This window comes from Nerophis ophidion, linkage group LG16, assembly GCF_033978795.1.
Source record: "Nerophis ophidion isolate RoL-2023_Sa linkage group LG16, RoL_Noph_v1.0, whole genome shotgun sequence".
In the NCBI taxonomy this organism is placed as follows: Eukaryota; Metazoa; Chordata; class Actinopteri; order Syngnathiformes; family Syngnathidae; genus Nerophis; species Nerophis ophidion.
In genome coordinates, this window is record NC_084626.1 from 27445679 (window position 1) to 27466609 (window position 20931).

The following is a 20931-nucleotide window of genomic DNA, read 5'->3' on the forward strand; positions in this document are numbered from 1 at the left end:
CAGAGCCCGCATTACTGCAGACGCCTCACCGCTCTGCCATGTTGATTTTACGATGCATTCTTTTCTTACTCGTGAAAAAGACCCCAAGGTACTTGGACTTCTACCACTTGGGGTGTAATCAGAGATGCCACTGCGGCCTCTCGGCAAGAACCATAGGTTAAGTCGGATTTTACAAATTTTATTAGAGATACATATATACGTTTGTAATTGATATAGTATGGCAGGGGTAGGGAACCTATGGCTCGGGAGCCAGATGTGGCTCTTTTGATGATTGCATCCGGCTCTCAGGTAAATTTGAGCTGACTCTGCTTAACACGATAAATAATGAATAATTCCACTTGTAATCTGTGTTAAAAATGATGTTCAAAATATAAAACACCCTTGTGCATTTTTAATCCATCCATCCGTTTTCTACCGCACCTGTTCAAGAAGTTGCGTTGATGGTAAGAAGTTATTTATTTATTATTGGTTAGTGTGGGGCTTGCCCTCCTGGGGGTTCTTCAGACCACCAAAAACTGACATGAGAGCCTGTTTCAGGGTTACAATATTGTTTCATTTTTCAATAAGTCTCTCAGTTGCTTTCCAGCATTTGTCTTTTTCTCTTTCGTTCTCGCTCGCACTCTGGCTCCAGCACCAACCCCATCTCTCCTCCTGGCTGCTGCTTATAACATAGCGACAGGTGATTAGGTAACAAGGCCCAGGTGGGCCATCTACGCACCTGTCGCTGATTTCGAGGCCGGTCCTGGCAACACCCCGCTTCGCTGCAGGCCCGCAGGCCACGCCCCCTCCACAGTTAGCTTCAGAATAACAATGTTATTACAAAGAATAAGAGACCTATTATACTCCGGAAATGTTAGTCTTACTTAAAAATGCACGCGTTTAGTTGTGTTCAGGGTTAAAAAAATATTTTACGGCTCTTACGGAAATACATTTTAAAATATTTGACTTCTTGCCTCTCTCAGCCAAAAAGGTTCCCGACTCCTGTAGTATGGCAATATAGATGAACACAGAACACAATGATTGGACTGACTACAATTTTTGGGAACGTCACCAGACAACATTTTAAACAAGCTCAGTCAGCAGACAGCATGAAATGACAAGATGTTGGTTCGCAAAACTGTGGTATGTGTGTGACTCGTGGTGTATTTTTAACACATGTTATAAATATAGCCACTAGAAATTCATTATATCAATCATATAAGTCAGGGGTGCCCATTACGTCGATCGCGAGCTACCAGTCGACCGCGGGGGGTGTGTCAGTCGATCTCCAGCCAGGCTTTTAAAAAATATAGACCTAAAAATTTGTGATCATCAATCTTCACCAAGACGTCACTTAAATGACATTCACGGTACCGGAGGGTCTTGTGAGATGACGCTGGCTGCTGCAAGATCATTATTATTCAAATATGACCGAGAGGAAGGCGAGAAACACTTTTTATTTCAACAGACTCTCGCGCCGTACCTTCCGTCAAAACTCTAAAGGCCGACTGCACATTTCCTATCTTCACAATAAAAGCCCTGCTTCATGCTGCCTGCGCTAACTAAATACAGAGTCTCGGAAAACTGGCGTGCACAAGCGATCCCTCAGAAAGCTGGCGTGCACAAGTGATGTGCACGCCAGCTTTCTGAGACTCTTATTTTGTTAGCGCAGGCAGCATGAAGCAGGGCTTTTATTGTGAAGATAGGAAATGTGCAGTCGGCCTTTAGAGTTTTGACGGAAGGGACGGCGCGAAAGTCTGTTGAAATAAAAAGTATTTCTCGCCTTCCTCTCTGTCATTTTTTCATAATAATGAACTGGCAGCAGCCAGCGTCATCTCACAAGACCCTCGGGTGCCGTGAATGTCAATCAAGCAAGCTACGGAATTTGCCGCCAATGTTTTTCTTGTAAAGTGTATGGAAGCTGGATGAATTAGATGCCAAAAACCAACCACTTTTATGTGGTATTGTACAGAAAGGACAACTTTTTTTCTCCTCCATTTGAAAATGTGGGTGTTATCATCATTACTGTCTGATTCCAATCAATGCAAGTCATCAGAATCAGGTAATACACCAACTTATATTCTTGTCTTTGTGAAAGAAAGACATCTATATGTGTTACACATGCTTGTATTATCATTAAACACATTTAACTTGTTTACAAAAATTTCTCTTTCATAAATAAATAAATATAAATGATATACATAAATGAGGTAGATCCCCTCGAGTTGGTCAATTGAAAAGTAGCTCGCCTGCAGAAAAAGTGTGGGCACCCCTGATATAAGTATTATATTTTAAATGTTCATCATTCCTTCAACATTGAGGATCTTACATTTAAAACCCTCGAATCTGATTTATGATTGTTATTTTTGCAAGGTATGTTTCGAGCTGATTTACACACGCTACAATAGAAACTGAACATTCTTTGGTGTTTACCTGCATGGTTGATTCTAATTTGCACTGATTTGTATTTATTGTTTGCATAATGTGGCGTGGAAACATGTACCCGGTAAATCGACTGCAAAGAAAATTGTTCATCTGCTCACTTCATTTAATGAGGCATAAAAAAAAAAACGTCACAAAAATAGGAAATGTAGAGGTCACTGTGCAATTCTTTACTATGGTCACGTTGAATATAACTGTCACGTCTTCTACAAACACTAAAGTGTTTCTGGAAATGTGGTCACACAAACAAAGAACAGGATATTGTTTCCATGTAGCTGCCCATTGATGTTCCATCGCATTATTTTTCCAAACAACACTGCCTTCATGTTTGCTGCCTTGATTTTTTTGAGTTAAGCATGCGGTGTGGCGTTTCCATGAAGTTTGTTTATTAATCACAGCTGCTACACGTGAAGATATAGTATTGACCGGCAAGCTATGTTTCCCTTCCTACATTTTACAACAAAGCCTTTCTAAATGTTTATGGCCATCGTTTCACCTTCGGCCAGCAGGTCAGTTCCACCACCCTAATTGACAGAAACGGAGCCAATTATTTTTAATACGCCTGCAGTCTACACTGCAGTCTTCATATGATTTTTCAGGACTTTGTAAAGATTGTTGCAGTCTTAAAAGCCCAGTGTCGTAGGATTTTTTCACCAAAATGTTGGAGGTTTGTAGGTGCTTGTTGCAGTAAATTGCGGGAAGACTTGAAAATTGCAAATAGATGTGATTTTACCTCTTTTGCAACTCAACGCCAAAAAAACGTAAATGCTGATTATCGGTCCTGCTAGACACCGAACTCTATTTAATAATACAACTCTAACATTTGACAACCAAACAATTAAACAAGCCGACACGGTAAAGAATCTGGGTATTATCTTCGACCCAACTCTCTCCTTTGAGGCACACATTAAAAGCGTTACTAAAACGGCCTTCTTTCATCTCCGTAATATCGCTAAAATTCGCTCCATTCTGTCCACTAAAGACGCTGAGATCATTATCCATGCGTTTGTTACGTCTCGCCTCGACTACTGTAACGTATTATTTTCGGGTCTCCCCATGTCTAGCATTAAAAGATTACAGTTGGTACAAAATGCGGCTGCTAGACTTTTGACAAGAACAAGAAAGTTTGATCACATTACGCCTGTACTGGCTCACCAGCACTGGCTTCCTGTGCACTTAAGATGTGACTTTAAGGTTTTACTACTTACGTATAAAATACTACACGGTCTAGCTCTATCCTATCTTGCCGATTGTATTGTACCATATGTCCCGGCAAGAAATCTGCGTTCAAAGGACTCCGGCTTATTAGTGATTCCCAAAGCCCAAAAAAAGTCTGCGGGCTATAGAGCGTTTTCCGTTCGGGCTCCAGTACTCTGGAATGCCCTCCCGGTAACAGTTCGAGATGCCACCTCAGTAGAAGCATTTAAGTCTCACCTTAAAACTCATTTGTATACTCTAGCCTTTAAATAGACTTCCTTTTTAGACCAGTTGATCTGCCGTTTCTTTTCTTTTTCTTCTATGTCCCACTCTCCCTTGTGGAGGGGGTCCGGTCCGATCCGGTGGCCATGTACTGCTTGCCTGTGTATCGGCTGGGGACATCTCTGCGCTGCTGATCCGCCTCCGCTTGGGATGGTTTCCTGCTGGCTCCGCTGTGAACGGGACTCTCGCTGCTGTGTTGGATCCGCTTTGGACTGGACTCTCGCGACTCTGTTGGATCCATTGTGGATTGAACTTTCACAGTATCATGTTAGACCCGCTCGACATCCATTGCTTTCCTCCTCTCTAAGGTTCTCATAGTCATCATTCTCACCGACGTCCCACTGGGTCATTATTGTCACCGATGTCCCACTGGGTGTGAGTTTTCCTTGCCCTTATGTGGGCCTACCGAGGATGTCGTGATGGTTTGTGCAGCCCTTTGAGACACTAGTGATTTAGGGCTATATAAGTAAACATTGATTGATTGATTGATTGAAATAAGTAATTCAAGCTTTTTTGATATTACTGGCTCAAAATACAATCTAATACCAACACCCCCAGCAGTCATTTGTTCCATTATGGGTTTAAAAGACTTAATTTTCTATTTTTCTACGAATGAAACATTAATTTTCAATGAAAATTGTTGTTCGGTCCAACTAAGATGACTGCCGTTTACGGCTGTCACTTACAGCTGTCTGGTACAGATGTACATGCTCGAAGCGCATGGGTATACACAAAAACTATCTCATAGAAACGACTGACAATTTGCAGTCATGCTGTTGTTACGAGTTTTTACAGGTTGCTCAACATAGTCGCTCAACACAGTGCTCTGAATGTCAAAGTCAATAAATGTATTGAAGCGGGTGTGGTGAAGTGGCGGGAAAAATGTATATGATTTACGATATAAATTATATAAATTTGACCGATGATAACGTTTTCAGTGCTATCATTATAATGCACGTTGATTGCAATTTTGACATTAACAGGCGAACACACAATATTTCTGATTGCGGCAAATCTCCCAGTATAGCTCGGTTGGTAGAGTGGCCGTGCCAGCAACTTGAGGGTTGCAGGTTCGATTCCCGCTTCTGCCATCCTAGTCACTGCCGTTGTGTCCTTGGGCAAGACACTTTACCCACCTGCTCCCAGTGCCACCCACACTGGTTTAAATGTAAAAAAAATAGATATTGGGTTTCACTATGTAAAGCGCTTTGAGTCACTAGAGAAAAGCGCTATATAAATATAATTCACTTCACTTCACGCTTCATGACTGCAAATAAACTACTTTCATCCAAATGTCATTATCCCTGGAGGACGGGAATAGCTAAACATTGTATACTACACACCGCAGCAGGATATGCTAATTGCAAGCTAAAGCTCTTGAATGTAAACAAAGGTGGACGGTTAAATACAAATATCGACATTACTGATACCAAGTATAGTATTAGTGTCGTATAATTTGTGTCTGATTATTATCATGTTCAAAAATGTAATTATTTAATGATTAATGAAGTATCAGTATCAGCATTGGTATCCCCAATACAGCCCCTTTAACATGGTATTGGATACCCAAATGTGTAGTATTGCCCAAAACTAATGTAAAGCATCCAAATAACAGAATAATAAGTGCTTAGTACATTTAGACCGAAGTGTAGATATAGCCATGTTACAGCAGAGTGTAACCAGATATTAACAGTAAATTAGCACGTTGATTAATAATAGTTTTGAGAAAATAATTTAACAGGAAATTGTTGTTCCCGGATCACATCTCTAGTTTATGTGTGTATCCCTTTTGGTGTTTTTGATCATGTTTGGACTCTTCCGTTCCCCTGAGTTGAGCACTTCCTAGTTTATATTGGTTACCATGGTTACTTAATTATCTCCTCCTGCACGGCTCCGTTCACACACCGGTTTGTAATTATGTTCTCTGTATTTAAAGGGGAACATTATCACCAGACCTATGTAAGCGTCAATATATACCTTGATGGTGCAGAAAAAAGACCATCTATTTTTTTTACCGATTTCCGAACACTAAATGGGTGAATTTTGGCGAATTAAACGCCTTTCTGTTTATCGCGTGAGGCGATGACGTCAGAATGTGACGTCACCGAGGTAACACACCCACCATTTTCATTTTCAACACATTACAAACACCGGGTCTCAGCTCTGTTATTTTCCGTTTTTTTGACTATTTTTTGGAACCTTGGAGACATCATGCCTCGTCGGTGTGTTGTCGGAGGGTGTAACAACACTAACAGGGAGGGATTCAAGTTGCACCACTGGCCCGAAGATGCGAAAATGTCTGCCGCCAGACCCCCATTGAATGTACCAGTGTCTCCACATTTTACCGGCGATGCTAAGACAGACATGGCACAGAGATGTATGGATAACCTGCAGATGCATTTGCAACGATAGTCAACGAAATCACAAAGGTGAGTTTTGTTGATGTTGACTGCCAGCTAATCGATGCTAATATGCTATGCTAATCGATGCTAACATGCTATTTACCGGCGGTGCTAAAGCAGACATGGCACAGAGATGTATGGATAACCTGCAGATGCATTTGCAACGATAGTCAACGAAATCACAAAGGTGAGTTTTGTTGATGTTGACTGCCAGCTAATCGATGCTAACATGCTATTTACCGGCGGTGCTAAAGCAGACATGGCACAGAGATGTATGGATAACCTGCAAATGCATTTGCAACGATAGTCAACGAAATCACAAAGGTGAGTTTTGTTGATGTTGACTGCCAGCTAATCGATGCTAACATGCTATTTACCGGCGGTGCTAAAGCAGACATGGAACAGAGATGTATGGATAACCTGCAGATGCATTTGCAACGATAGTCAACGAAATCACAAAGGTGAGTTTTGTTGATGTTGACTGCCAGCTAATCGATGCTAATATGCTATGCTAATCGATGCTAACATGCTATTTACCGGCGGTGCTAAAGCAGACATGGCACAGAGATGTATGGATAACCTGCAGATGCATTTGCAACGATAGTCAACGAAATCACAAAGGTGAGTTTTGTTGATGTTGACTGCAAGCTAATCGATGCTAATATGCTATGCTAATCGATGCTAACATGCTATTTACCGGCGGTGCTAAAGCAGACATGGCACAGAGATGTATGGATAACCTGCAAATGCATTTGCAACGATAGTCAACGAAATCACAAAGGTGAGTTTTGTTGATGTTGACTGCCAGCTAATCGATGCTAACATGCTATTTACCGGCGGTGCTAAAGCAGACATGGAACAGAGATGTATGGATAACCTGCAGATGCATTTGCAACGATAGTCAACGAAATCACAAAGGTGAGTTTTGTTGATGTTGACTGCCAGCTAATCGATGCTAACATGCTATGCTAATCGATGCTAACATGCTATTTACCGGCGCTGCTAAAGCAGACATGGCACAGAGATGTATGGATAACCTGCAGATGCATTTGCAATTATATTACGTTTCCTTCCACCCACATTTAATGCGAAAAAAACACTTACCAATCGACGGATTTAAGTTGCTACAGTGTCACAAGATGCGAAAGTCCTGATCGTTTGGTCCGCACATTTTACAGGCAATGCTAACGCAGCTATTCGGCCATGCTATGGCTATGAATAGCGTCAGTAGCTATTCGCTCAATAGCTTCAGTTTCTTCTTCAATATTTTCATACTCCAACCATCCGTTTCAATACATGCGTAATCTGTTGAATCGCTTAAGTCGCTGAAATCCGAGTTCGAATCCGAGCTAATGTCGCTATATCTTGCTGTGGTATTCCCATTGTTTGTTTACATTGGCAGCACTGTGTGACGTCACAGGGAAATGGCCAGTGTCTTCGCAGAGAGCGGAAAATAAGGCACTTTATAGCTTTATTTAGGGATATTCCGAGACCGTTAAAATTTTGAAAAAAAATTCAAAAAATACAACAAGCCACTGGGAACTGGTTTTTATTGTTTTTAACCCTTTTGAAATGGTGATAATGTTCCCCTTTAAGCCCACCTGTTACCTTAGTACATTCAGTCTGGTTGGTTCGTTCGCTCAATGCGACAGTTACGTGAGTTATCTTTCATCCTTGTATGTACTTAGCTAAGTTTTAGCTTAGCTTCGCGTGCTCGGCTCGCGCTATTATCTGGACTTTGAACTCTACCCTGGCTAACGATTAGCATTTAGCTTTCCCTGCGGTGGCACACCTTTTCTTTTCTCTTTGTCTAGTGTTTTGTTGTATTTTATAATTAAAAGCAAGCTCCTACCTTCACTCCTGTTTGGTCCAGTCTTTTGGCATATAGAGGCCGACACCTCCGCGCGTTGGTTACTGAGCTTAGCGCATACATCAGCAACTAAATTAGGAAACCTTTGCAATCCATTTTGAGATGGGTTTTTTTTTATCATTTATACACCAAATAATATATTGTGTTATATATTGTTGTCACAAGAGGCTGCAATATATATCGCAATATACAGTCGTGGTCAAATGTTTACATAGACTTGTAAAGAACATAATGTCATGGCTGTCTTGAGCTTCCAATAATTTCTACAGCTCGTATTTTTTTGTGATAGAGTGATTGGAGCACATTTTTGTCGGTCACAAAAAAACATACATGAAGTTTGGTTCTTTTATGAATCTATTATGGGTCTACTGAAAACGTGACCAAATCTGCTGTATCAAAAGTATACATACAGCAATGTTCATATTTGCTTACATATCTTTTGGCAAGTTTCACTGCGATAAGGCTGTTTTGGTCGCCATCCACAAGCTTCTGGTTGAATTTTTGACCACTCCTCCTGACAAAATTGGTGCAGTTCAGCTAAATTTGTTGGTTTTCTGACATGGACTTGTTTCTCAATCAATCAATCAATCAATGTTTATTTATATAGCCCCAAATCACAACTGTCTCAAAGGACTGCACAAATCATTACGACTACAACATCCTCGGAAGAACCCACAAAAGGGCAAGGAAAACTCACACCCAGTGGGCAGAGAGAATTCACATCCAGTGGGACGCCAGTGACAATGCTGACTATGAGAAACCTTGGAGAGGACCTCAGATGTGGGCAACCCCCCCTCTCTAGGGGACCGAAAGCAATGGATGTCGAGCGGGTCTAACATGATACTGTGAAAGTTCAATCCATAGTGGCTCCAACACAGCCGCGAGAGTTCAGTTCAAGCGGATCCAAGACAGCAGCGAGAGTCCCGTCCACAGGAAACCATCTCAAGCGGATCAGCAGCGTAGAGATGTCCCCAACCGATACAGGCGAGCGGTCCATCCTGGGTCCCGACGAGCAGTCCATCCTGGGTCTCGACTCTGGACAGCCAGTACTTCATCCATGGTCATCGGACCGGACCCCCTCCACAAGGGAGGGGGGGACATAGGAGAAAGAAAAGAAGCGGCAGATCAACTGGTCTAAAAAGGAGGTCTATTTAAAGGCTAGAGTATACAGATGAGTTTTAAGGTGAGACTTAAATGCTTCTACTGAGGTAGCATCTCGAACTGTTACCGGGAGGGCATTCCAGAGTACTGGAGCCCGAACGGAAAACGCTCTATAGCCCGCAGTTTCTTCAGCCTTTTCCACATGTTTAAGTCAGGACTTTTTTGTTCTAGCCTGATTTAGCAATTCCTTCACCATTTTTGTGTTTGTGTTGTGATCCGATGGTCGGATCATCACCATATTGTTATTTTTGTTCCATTTTTATATCACTCTGCGGTATGACATGCTTAGTTCCTGTTTTGTTCGTTTCCATGGTCACTCATTAGTTTCAGCTGCTACTCTCTTTTCCAGCACACCTGTCTTTACTAATCACCACCTTTTATAAGCCAGCCTTTTCTGTTCACTCATTGTCGGATCTTAGTTTGTTCACATACATCTGTTTATGACTTGTCTCTCACTCTCGACTTCGCTAGCTTTCACGCTAAGCTTTATTTTATTCCTAGTTTTCACGCTAGTTGTTTTGTGTTTCCTTTTGTGTGCCTTTGTGCCAAATGTTTGTTTTTCGGTTAGTTTGACCTAGCTTTCCATGCTAGCGCTTTTATTTGCCTTTTCTATTTGTACCAGTGTTTTTGTTCATAGCTCCTTTCGTTTAATAAATCCCTTAGTTCTTGCCTTTTTGCTGTGTTCTTGCTGATGCATCCACGGAGGACCGAATCCGGCATTACAATGCCACACAAGCCTAACAGTTTGGGGTCATCGTCCTGTTGGAACACCCAACTGTGCCCAAAACCCAACCTTTGGGCTGATGATTTTAGGTTGTCCTGAAAAATCACATAGACAAAGATAAGACTTTCTGGAGGAAAGTTCTGTGGTCAGATGAAACAAAAATTGAGCTGTTTGGCTACAATACCCAGCAATATGTTTGGAGGAGAAAAGGTAAGGCGTTTAATCCCAGGAACATGTTCCTACCGTCAAGCATGGTGGTGGTAGTATTATGCTCTGGGCCTGTTTTGCTGCCAATGGAACTGGTGCTTTACAGAGAGTAAATGGGGCAATGAAAAAGGAGGATTACCTCCAAATTCTTCAGGACAACCTAAAGTCATCAGCCCCGAGGTTGGGTCTTGGACGCAGTTGTGTGTTCCAATAGGACAATGACCCCAAACATACGTCAGAAGTGGTAAAGGAATGGCTAAATCAGGCTACAATTAATGTTTTACAATGGCCTTCCCAAAGTGCTGACTTAAAGGTGTGGACAATGCTGAAGAAACAAGTCAATCTCAGAAAACCAACAAATTCAGCCGAACTGCACCAATTTTGTCAAAAGGAGTGGTCAAAAATTCAACCAGAAACATTAACATTTCTGTATGTATACTTTTGACCCAGCAGATGGGACCCATTGCCTCTGTGCTTGGCACTCAGCATCAAGGGTTGGAATTGGGGGTTAAATCACCATAAATGATTCCTGGGTGCGGCACCGCTGCTGCCCACTGCTCCCCTCACTTCCCTGGGGTGATGAAGGGGATGGGTCAAATGCAGATTTACCACACCTAGTGTGTGTGTGACAGTCATTGGTACTTTAACTTTAACTTAACTCTAATCACTCTATCACAAAAAAATAAGAATTGTAAAAAATATTATCAACACAGCCATGACATTATGTTCTTTACAAGTGTATGTCAACTTTTGACCACGACTGTATATTTGTACTTCAATTTTTTAAGCCCCTCGGTCAAAACGTTTGGACACCCCTGGTGTAAATAGAACATCTGACCTTGTTAGTGAGCTTTTTGTGGGCCTGTATTGACTGATACGCACTGTCCGTAGTAATGACTGTTGGTGACATCACATCAACAAGACAAACACAGTATACAATGTGTCTTTGTGGCTTTTTTTCCCACTTCGCTGCTCTCTGAGTGGCGCTTACTCAAGCGGGACTGCATCTCATCTTTTCTTCTGGTTGCGTGAGGTGTCAGTCACCATTTGAGGTGAACTCCGTCAGGGGCACACAGTTATGGCCGTGCACTTGATTCGTGCAATGGAGGATTTGATGGCATCAGGCAGCCAGCTCATATGGAGCATGGCACATCAGACCTGGAGGAGGTGGCTGTTGCCATGTCGACGCCTCCTCGTAGCGTGGTTTAGGACTGAAAATTGCTACCAGGTATGGGCACTCCTTGACTAATCAATATTGATTTAGCAGGTTTATTTATGGGACTTTACAGATTGCTCTTTGATGAGTCACAGAGCTTTGTTTTTAACATTTTCCAAGCACATATGGCACTCATCGCAGAACAGCAAGACCACGTCGTTTGAACCCACTTTCCAAGTTGCTGTTGAAACTTTATTGTTTCTGGTACACCTGAATGATTTACACACCATGCAGTCAAGCTCATGGGCAAAACTGAACAACGTACCATAGTTTGCTTTTTTTGCTTGTACCTTAATTTACGGGCTTTTAGCCGCTACTACTGGGGCGGTATAGCTCGGTTGGTAGAGCGCCCGTGCCAGCAACTTGAGGGTTCCAGGTACGATCCCCGCTTCAGCCATCCTAGTCACTGCCGTTGTGTCCTTGGACAAGATGCTTTACCCACCTGCTCCCAGTGACACCCACCCTGGTTTAAATGTAACTTAGATATTGGGTTTTTACTATGTAAAGCGCTTTGAGTCACTAGAGAAAAGCGCTACATAAATACAATTCACTTCACTTTTTTCCCACGCTTTGCACCCTGCAGCTTATAAAACGGTGCAGCTAACTTATGGATTTGTCTTTGTTAACGGCCATTATGTTTGCATTCAACAAATAGTTCTCATGTAACACTGACAGAGACACTGAAAATGTGTGGTTTTGTTTCTGCTATGGTCCCATCTTTTGGACGTATGCACTCACTGCGGGTGCTGCGGGTTGAAAATGTGTTTTCTTTTTCGCTTACTTTGAACCGGAATAATTCCGCTAAAAATGATTCTTCATTCATCACTTCAAGCAACGTTTAAAGGGGAACATTATCACAATTTCAAAAGGGTTAAAAACAGTAAAAACCAGTTCCCAGTGGCTTGTTGTATTTTTTGAAGTTTTTTTCAAAATTTTACCGGTCTCGTAATATCCCTAAATAAAGCTTTAAAGTGCCTGATTTTCGACTCTCTGCGAAGACACTGGCCATTTCCCTGTGACGTCACACAGTGCTGCCAATGTAAACAAACAATGGGAATACCACAGCAAGATATAGTGACATTAGCTCGGATTCAAATTCGGATTTCAGCAACTTAAGCGATTCAACAGATTACGCATGTATTGAAACAGATGGTTGGAGTATGAAAATATTGAAGAAGAAACTGAAGCTATTGAGCGAATAGCTATTGACGCTATTCATAGCCATAGCATGGCCGAATAGCTGCGTTAGCATCGCCGGTAAAATGTGCGGACCAAATGATCAGGACTTTCGCATCTTGTGACACTGGAGCAACTTAAATCCGTCGATTGGTAAGTGTTTTTTTCGCATTAAAAGTGGGTGGAAGGAAACGTAATATTGTTGCAAATGCATCTACAGGTTATCCATACATCTCTGTTCCATGTCTGCTTTAGCAGCGCCGGTAAATAGCATGTTAGCATCGATTAGCGTAGCATGTTAGCATCGATTAGCTGGCAGTCAACATCAACAAAACTCACCTTTGTGATTTCGTTGACTATCGTTAAAAATGCATTTGCAGGTTATCCATACATCTCTGTGCCATGTCTGCCTTAGCATCGCCGGTCAAATGTGGAGACACTCTGGCACATTCAATGGGGGTCTGGCGGCAGACACTTTCGCATCTTCGGGCCAGTGGTGCAACTTGAATCCCTCCCTGTTAGTGTTGTTACACCCTCCGACAACACACCGTCGAGGCATGATGTCTCCAAGGTTCCAAAAAATAGTCAAAAAAACGGAAAATAACAGAGCTGAGACCCGGTGTTTGTAATGTGTTGAAAATGAAAATGGTGGGTGTCACATTCTGACGTCATCGCCTCCAGCCCGATAAACAGAAAGGCGTTTAATTCGCCAAAATTCACCCATTTAGAGTTCGGAAATCGGTTAAAAAAATAGATGGTCTTTTTTCTGCACCATCAAGGTATATATTGACGCTTACATAGGTCTGGTGATAATGTTCCCCTTTAAGTTTAACAATATAACTAAGACAAAGTTTAACAATATAACTAAGACAATTCATACTTACTAAACCGTCACTTGCATGATGTCTGCAGGAGTTCTTTTTGGCATTCTTTTTGTATTGTTTCAGTTTCGTAAATTCACCAAAATGTTACCATGGAGTTATTGAGTCTGTTTACTTGATTGGAGAACTCGCTGTGACATGACATGACAATTAACTCTATTCTGTTTGATGAGCCATTTTACTTCCGTGTTACAGACACCGTTTTGAAACAATTAAGCTATTTAAATAAACATCTACAAAATCTATTGCACTGGTATATATCATCTGGTGTGGCTAATATACGTGAAAATATTTATTTCTTATACAATTTCAAATACTGGTGCACTCTATAGCCCGGAAAATAGAGTAATTTGATGGATTTAACAGTTAGAGTTTAGGTACCACTGATAGTCACACACACAATAGGTGTGGTGAAATTAGCCTCTGCATTTGACCCGTCCCCTTGTCCCACCCCCTGGGAGGTGAGAGGAGCAGTGAGCAGCAGCGGTGACCGCGCTCGGGAATCATTTTAGTGATTTAACCCCCAATTCCAACCCTTGGTGCTGAGTGCCAAGCAGGGAGGTAGGTCCCATTTTTATAGTCTTTGGTATGACTCAGCCTGAGTTTGAACTCACGACTTACAGATCTCAGGGAGGCCACTGAGCACACTTGTTCGAAAGCACAGAGTAGAAAAGTCCATGATTAATTAGGTTTAAACATGCAAAATGAGCTAAACAGCTCGCATACAACGATAGCCGTTATTCAGAACAACGCACCTGTTATTCCTTATTCCCTATATCTTTATTAAATTCCACTATTATTTTCTTTTGTATCATTTTTATTTTTTCAGCTGATATAGGCTCTCCCGCGACCCCGAATGGGACAAGTGGTAGGAGATGGATGGATATATCATATTTTATCATATTGATTGATTGAAACTTTTATTAGTAGATTGCACAGTTCAGTACATATTCCGTACAATCGACCAATAAATGGTAACACCCGAATAAGTTTTCAACTTGTTTAAGTCGGGGTCCACGTTAATCAATTCATGGTACAAATATATACTATCAGAATAATACAGTCATCACACAAGTTAATCATCATAGTATGTACATTGAATTATTTACATTATTTACAATCCGGGGGGTGGGATGAGGAGCTTTGGTTGATATCATCAACAATTGCATCAACAGAGAAATGGACATTGAAACAGTGTAGGTTTTACTTAGTAGGATATGTACATCGAGCAAACAACAGAGTGAGTTCAGATAGCGGAAGAACAAGTATATACATTAGAAGTACATTTGATTATTTACATTAGGTTGTTAATTATATTGTATATCTGCACCAGATGGGCTTCACGGTGGCAGAGGGGTTAGTGCGTCTGCCTCACAATACGAAGGTCCTGCAGTCCTGGGTTCAAATCCAGGCTCGGGATCTTTCTGTGTGGAGTTTGCATGTTCTCCCCGTGAATGCGTGGGTTCCCTCCGTTTACTCCGGCTTCCTCCCACTTCCAAAGACATGCACCTGGGGATAGGTTGATTGGCAACACTAAATGGTCCCTAGTGTGTGAATGTGAGTGTGAATGTTGTCCGTCTATCTGTGTTGGCCCTGCGATGAGATGGCGACTTGTCCAGGGTGTACCCCGCCTTCCGCCCGATTGTAGCTGAGATAGGCGCCAGCGCCCCCCGCGGCCCCAAAAGGGAATAAGCGGTAGAAAATGGATGGATGGATCTGCACCAGATCACTCCCCATAATGTACTCACTACTCAGCCATAATGTAATAATGCAAAGCTTTCAGTTAACATGGTGTATTATGTCACTAAGAAGCCTAGAACAAACACATTATCTAGTATGGTTAAACTATGTCTGTGCAACAACATTTTTGTTGCAAAGGCAATCAGGTGAATGCAGTTGCAATTATTTTGAAACACGCTGTGGAAATATGTGCCCGATATCAGACTACTGTTTGATGTAATTTTTCAAAACGCCACAAGAGGGGGGCATTGCAGCGACTTCGTTCTGCAGTCATCCTCTCTCCCAGCACAACAAAGGCATACCTTGTCCAGCATACACAGTGCATCACTTATGTTACAGCCGAATTCCAAAATAGAATAAATATATATTTGTCCTCACAATTGCACACACAATGCCCCACAAAAAAGATCATGTAAATACTTCTTTTTTTTTTTTTAGAAGTTTTTGCTAATTAATTAAATGATAAATGATAAATAAAGGGGTTGTACTTGTATAGCGCTTTTCTACCTTCAAGGTACTCAAAGCGCTTTGACACTACTTCCACATTTACCCATTCACACACTGATGGAGGGAGCTGCCATGCCAGGCGCTAACCAGCACCCATCAGGAGCAAGGTTGAAGTGTCTTGCTCATGGTACTATGTGGGGATTGAACCAGGGACCCACGCCGTCCCAAATGAAAAAAAAAATTGAGCCATGAAGCTCAAAAAAGAGCTAAGGTACATTGTGTTTCAACTAATCATTCTTGAGATGTTCCTACAGCTTAACTGGAGTTAATTCAGTTGGTTGGACATGATTTGGAAAGGCACACTAATGGGGTTGTACGGTATACCGGTACAAATAAAGTAAAGCGGTAGTACTGAACTAAAAAACTACTCTTCTGCCTTTGAAAGTTTCAGAGGCGCATGTTAGGCAACGCACACGCTTGGAGAACTTACAAGCAGACACAGCATAGAGGGAGAATGGACCCAATTAGGCTTAAAAAAATAACGATAAAGGTGAAGCTTTAAACACAGTGCTTTAAAACATGGCAAGCTCACGGCTAAGATCCATCCAAAGTCGTCAATGTTTTATGTACTTCTAAATCAGTGGTTCTTAACCTGGGTTCGATCAAACCCTAAGGGTTCGGCGGAGGTCAAAACACACCCGACTCATCGTGTAAATACAAACTTCTCCCTATCGCCGTATTATGAATACGGCGACAGCAGGTGTGTCCTTTTTTGTGAGGTTATGCACCATGTTGGTTTTGTTGTTTGAACAAGGGTTCATGCACGGTTCATTTTGTGCACCAGTAAAAAAAACATGGTAACACTTAAGTATGGGAAACATATTCCCCATTAATTAGTTGCTTATTAACATGCAAATTAGTAACATATTGGGTCTAAACTAGTCATTTTTAATTCCTTTTTAATGCCTTATTCGGCATGTCCTTGTTATAACCCTAACCCTGACCCTAACCCAGGGGTAGGGAACCTATGGCTCCAGAGCCAGATGTGGCTCTTTTGATGACTGCATCTGGCTCTCAGATAACATGATAAGTAATGAATAATTTCTAATCACAGTGTTAAAAATAACATTCAAAATATAAAACATTCTCAGATATTGGGTTTCACCGGCATAGCTCGGTTGGTAGAGTGGCCGTGCCAGCAACTTGAGGGTTGCAGGTTCGATTCCCGCTTCCCCCATCCTAGTCACTGCCGTTGTGTCCTTGGGCAAGACACTTTACCCACCTGCTCCCAGTGCCACCCACACTGGTTTAAATGTAACTTAGATATTGGGTGTCACTATGTAAAGCGCTTTGAGTCACTTGAGAAATGCGCTATATAAAATATAATTCACAATAATTCACAACTTAGATGTTGGGTGTCACTATGTAAAGCGCTTTGAGTCACTAGAGAAAAGCGCTATATAAAATAGAATTCACAATAATTCACAACTCAGATATTGGGTGTCACTATGTAAAGCGCTTTGAGTCACTAGAGAAAAGCTCTATATAAAATAGAATTCACAACTTAGATATTGGGTGTCACTATGTAAAGCGCTTTGAGTCACTAGAGAAAAGCGCTATATAAAATAGAATTCACAATAATTCACAACTCAGATATTGGGTGTCACTATGTAAAGTGCTTTGAGTCACTAGAGAAAAGCGCTATATAAAATATAATTCACAATAATTCACAACTTAGATATTGGGTGTCACTATGTAAAGCGCTTTGAGTCACTAGAGAAAAGCGCTATATAAAATAGAATTCACAATAATTCACAACTCAGATATTGGGTTTCACTATGTAAAGCGCTTTGAGTCACTAGAGAAAAGAGCTATATAAAATAGAATTCACAACTTAGATATTGGGTGTCACCATGTAAAGCGCTTTGAGTCACTTGAGAAATGCGCTATATAAAATATAATTCACAATAATTCACAACTTAGATATTGGGTGTCACTATGTAAAGCGCTTTGAGTCACTAGAGAAAAGCGCTATATAAAATAGAATTCACAATAATTCACAACTTAGATATTGGGTGTCACTATGTAAAGCGCTTTGAGTCACTAGAGAAAAGCGCTATATAAAATAGAATTCACAATAATTCACAACTCAGATATTGGGTGTCACTATGTAAAGCGCTTTGAGTCACTAGAGAAAAGCGCTATATAAAATAGAATTCACAACTTAGATATTGGGTGTCACTATGTAAAGCGCTTTGAGTCACTAAAGAAAAGCGCTATATAAAATATAATTCACAATAATTCACAACTTAGATATTGGGTGTCACTATGTAAAGCGCTTTGAGTCACTAGAGAAAAGCGCTATATAAAATAGAATTCACAATAATTCACAACTCAGATATTGGGTGTCACTATGTAAAGCGCTTTGAGTCACTTGAGAAAAGAGCTATATAAAATAGAATTCACAACTTAGATATTGGGTGTCACTATGTAAAGCGCTTTGAGTCACTAAAGAAAAGCGCTATATAAAATATAATTCACAATAATTCACAACTTAGATATTGGGTGTCACTATGTAAAGCGCTTTGAGTCACTAGAGAAAAGCGCTATATAAAATAGAATTCACAATAATTCACAACTCAGATATTGGGTGTCACTATGTAAAGCGCTTTGAGTCACTAGAGAAAAGAGCTATATAAAATAGAATTCACAACTTAGATATTGGGTGTCACTATGTAAAGCGCTTTGAGTCACTTGAGAAAAGAGCTATATAAAATAGAATTCACAACTTAGATATTGGGTGTCACTATGTAAAGCGCTTTGAGTCACTAGAGAAAAGCGCTATATAAAATAGAATTCACAATAATTCACAACTTAGATATTGGGTGTCACTATGTAAAGCGCTTTGAGTCACTTGAGAAATGCGCTATATAAAATATAATCCACAATAATTCACAACTTAGATATTGGGTGTCACTATGTAAAGCGCTTTGAGTCACTTGAGAAATGCGCTATATAAAATATAATTCACAATAATTCACAACTTAGATATTGGGTGTCACTATGTAAAGCGCTTTGAGTCACTTGAGAAAAGCGCTATATAAATATAATTCACTTCACTTCACTATTTAAAAGCGCTGTGAGTCACTAAAGAAAAGCGCTATATAAATACAATTCACTTCACTGCACTTCATGCATTTTAATCCATCCATCCGGTTTCTACCGCACCTGTTCAAGAAGATGTATCAATGGTAAGAAGTATTTTCTTTGTTATAGGTTAGCTTCAGAATAACAATGCTATTAAAAAGAATAAGAGACTCTTTATACTCTAAAAATGTTGGTCTTACTTAAAAATGCACACATTTTGTTGTATTCAGTGTTAAAAAAATATATGGCTCTCACTGAAGTACATTTTAAAATATTTGGCTTTAATGGCTCTCTCAGCCAAAAAGGTTCCCGACCCCTGCCCTAACCCAAACTAAAGTGTTACCAAAAACATATAACTTTGTCTTGAATTTGAAAAAAATGTATTTTTTATTTTTCACTAAAGAAGGGTTCGGTGAATTCGCATATAAAACTGGTGGGGTTCCGTACCTCCAACAAGGTTAAGAATCACTAGTCTAAATCAATCATTCTCAGCTCCATGGCGACAAATAAAGTAAGTTTCTTAAAAGTATCCTTCCTGCAGGATGAGGAATAGCTAAACATGCTTCACTACATACCGTAGGAGGGTACAATAGCTAACCCCTAACAGCAAGCAAGCTCTCCTGAATGCAAACAAATGCCATGAGTGGGTCCACACAGACATCGACTGTAAACATACCAAGTACAAGAGCCGTATGTAGTAGATACTACAAGGATTATCAATCAATCAATCAATCAATCAATGTTTACTTATATAGCCCTAAATCACTAGTGTCTCAAAGGGCTGCACAAACCACTACGACATCCTCGGTAGGCCCACATAAGGGCAAGGAAAACTCACACCCAGTGGGACATCGGTGACAATGATGACTATGAGAACCTTGGAGAGGAGGAAAGCAATGGATGTCGAGCGGGTCTAACATGATACTGTGAAAGTTCAATCCACAATGGATCCAACACAGTCGCGAGAGTCCAGTCCAAAGCGGATCCAACACAGCAGCGAGAGTCCCGTTCACAGCGGAGCCAGCAGGAAACCATCCCAAGCGGAGGCGGATCAGCAGCGCAGAGATGTCCCCAGCCGATACACAGGCAAGCAGTACATGGCCACCGGATCGGACCGGACCCCCTCCACAAAGGAGAGTGGGACATAGAAGAAAAAGAAAAGAAACGGCAGATCAACTGGTCTAAAAAGGGAGTCTATTTAAAGGCTAGAGTATACAAATGAGTTTTAAGGTGAGACTTAAATGCTTCTACTGAGGTGGCATCTCGAACTGTTACCGGGAGGGCATTCCAGAGTACTGGAGCCCGAAATGAAAAAGCTCTATAGCCCGCAGACTTTTTTTGGGCTTTGGGAATCACTAATAAGCCGGAGTCCTTTGAACGCAGATTTCTTGCCGGGACATATGGTACAATACAATCGGCAAGATAGGATGGAGCTAGACCGTGTAGTATTTTATACGTAAGTAGTAAAACCTTAAAGTCACAACTTAAGTGCACAGGAAGCCAGTGCAGGTGAGCCAGTACAGGTGTAATGTGATCAAACTTTCTTGTTCTTGTCAAAAGTCTAGCAGCCGCATTTTGTACCAACTGTAATCTTTTAATGCTAGACATGGGGAGACCCGAAAATAATACGTTACAGTAATCGAGGCGAGACGTAACAAACGCATGGATAATGATCTCAGCGTCTTTAGTGGACAGAATGGAGCGAATTTTAGCGATATTACGGAGATGAAAGAAGGCCGTTTTAGTAACGCTTTTAATGTGTGCCTCAAAGGAGAGAGTTGGGTCGAAGATAATACCCAGATTCTTTACCGTGTCGCCTTGTTTAATTGTTTGGTTGTCAAATGTTAGAGTTGTATTATTAAATAGAGTTCGGTGTCTACATCTACAGTATATTACATCTACAGTATATTTTTTATTCTCATAAAATCTTTTGTAATGTTTTTTATTGTTGTTAAACTCAGGAAATAAGTCCCTGGACACAAAATAACTTCAAATATGACCAATGTATGACAGTGTAACGACTTGGTATTGGATAGATACGTACTTTACATAGGTTTTTG

The 20931-nt window shown here is 40.9% G+C and overlaps 1 protein-coding gene across 4 annotated transcripts in view; it reads left to right on the plus strand.

Moving 5' to 3' along the window:
• frmd4ba (FERM domain containing 4Ba) overlaps positions 1-20931 on the plus strand; it is a 125870-nt gene that overhangs the window by 44793 nt on the left and 60146 nt on the right. For 2 of the 4 annotated variants that reach the window (XM_061874767.1, XM_061874768.1), the window contains exon 1: positions 11328-11492. The exons of the other annotated variants lie outside the window; for them this stretch is intronic. In XM_061874767.1, the coding sequence (XP_061730751.1) occupies positions 11343-11492 (150 nt within the window). In that variant the 5' untranslated portion in view covers positions 11328-11342. Of the gene's footprint in view, positions 1-11327; positions 11493-20931 lie in introns of those variants that run through there. 4 annotated transcript variants of the gene reach the window in all.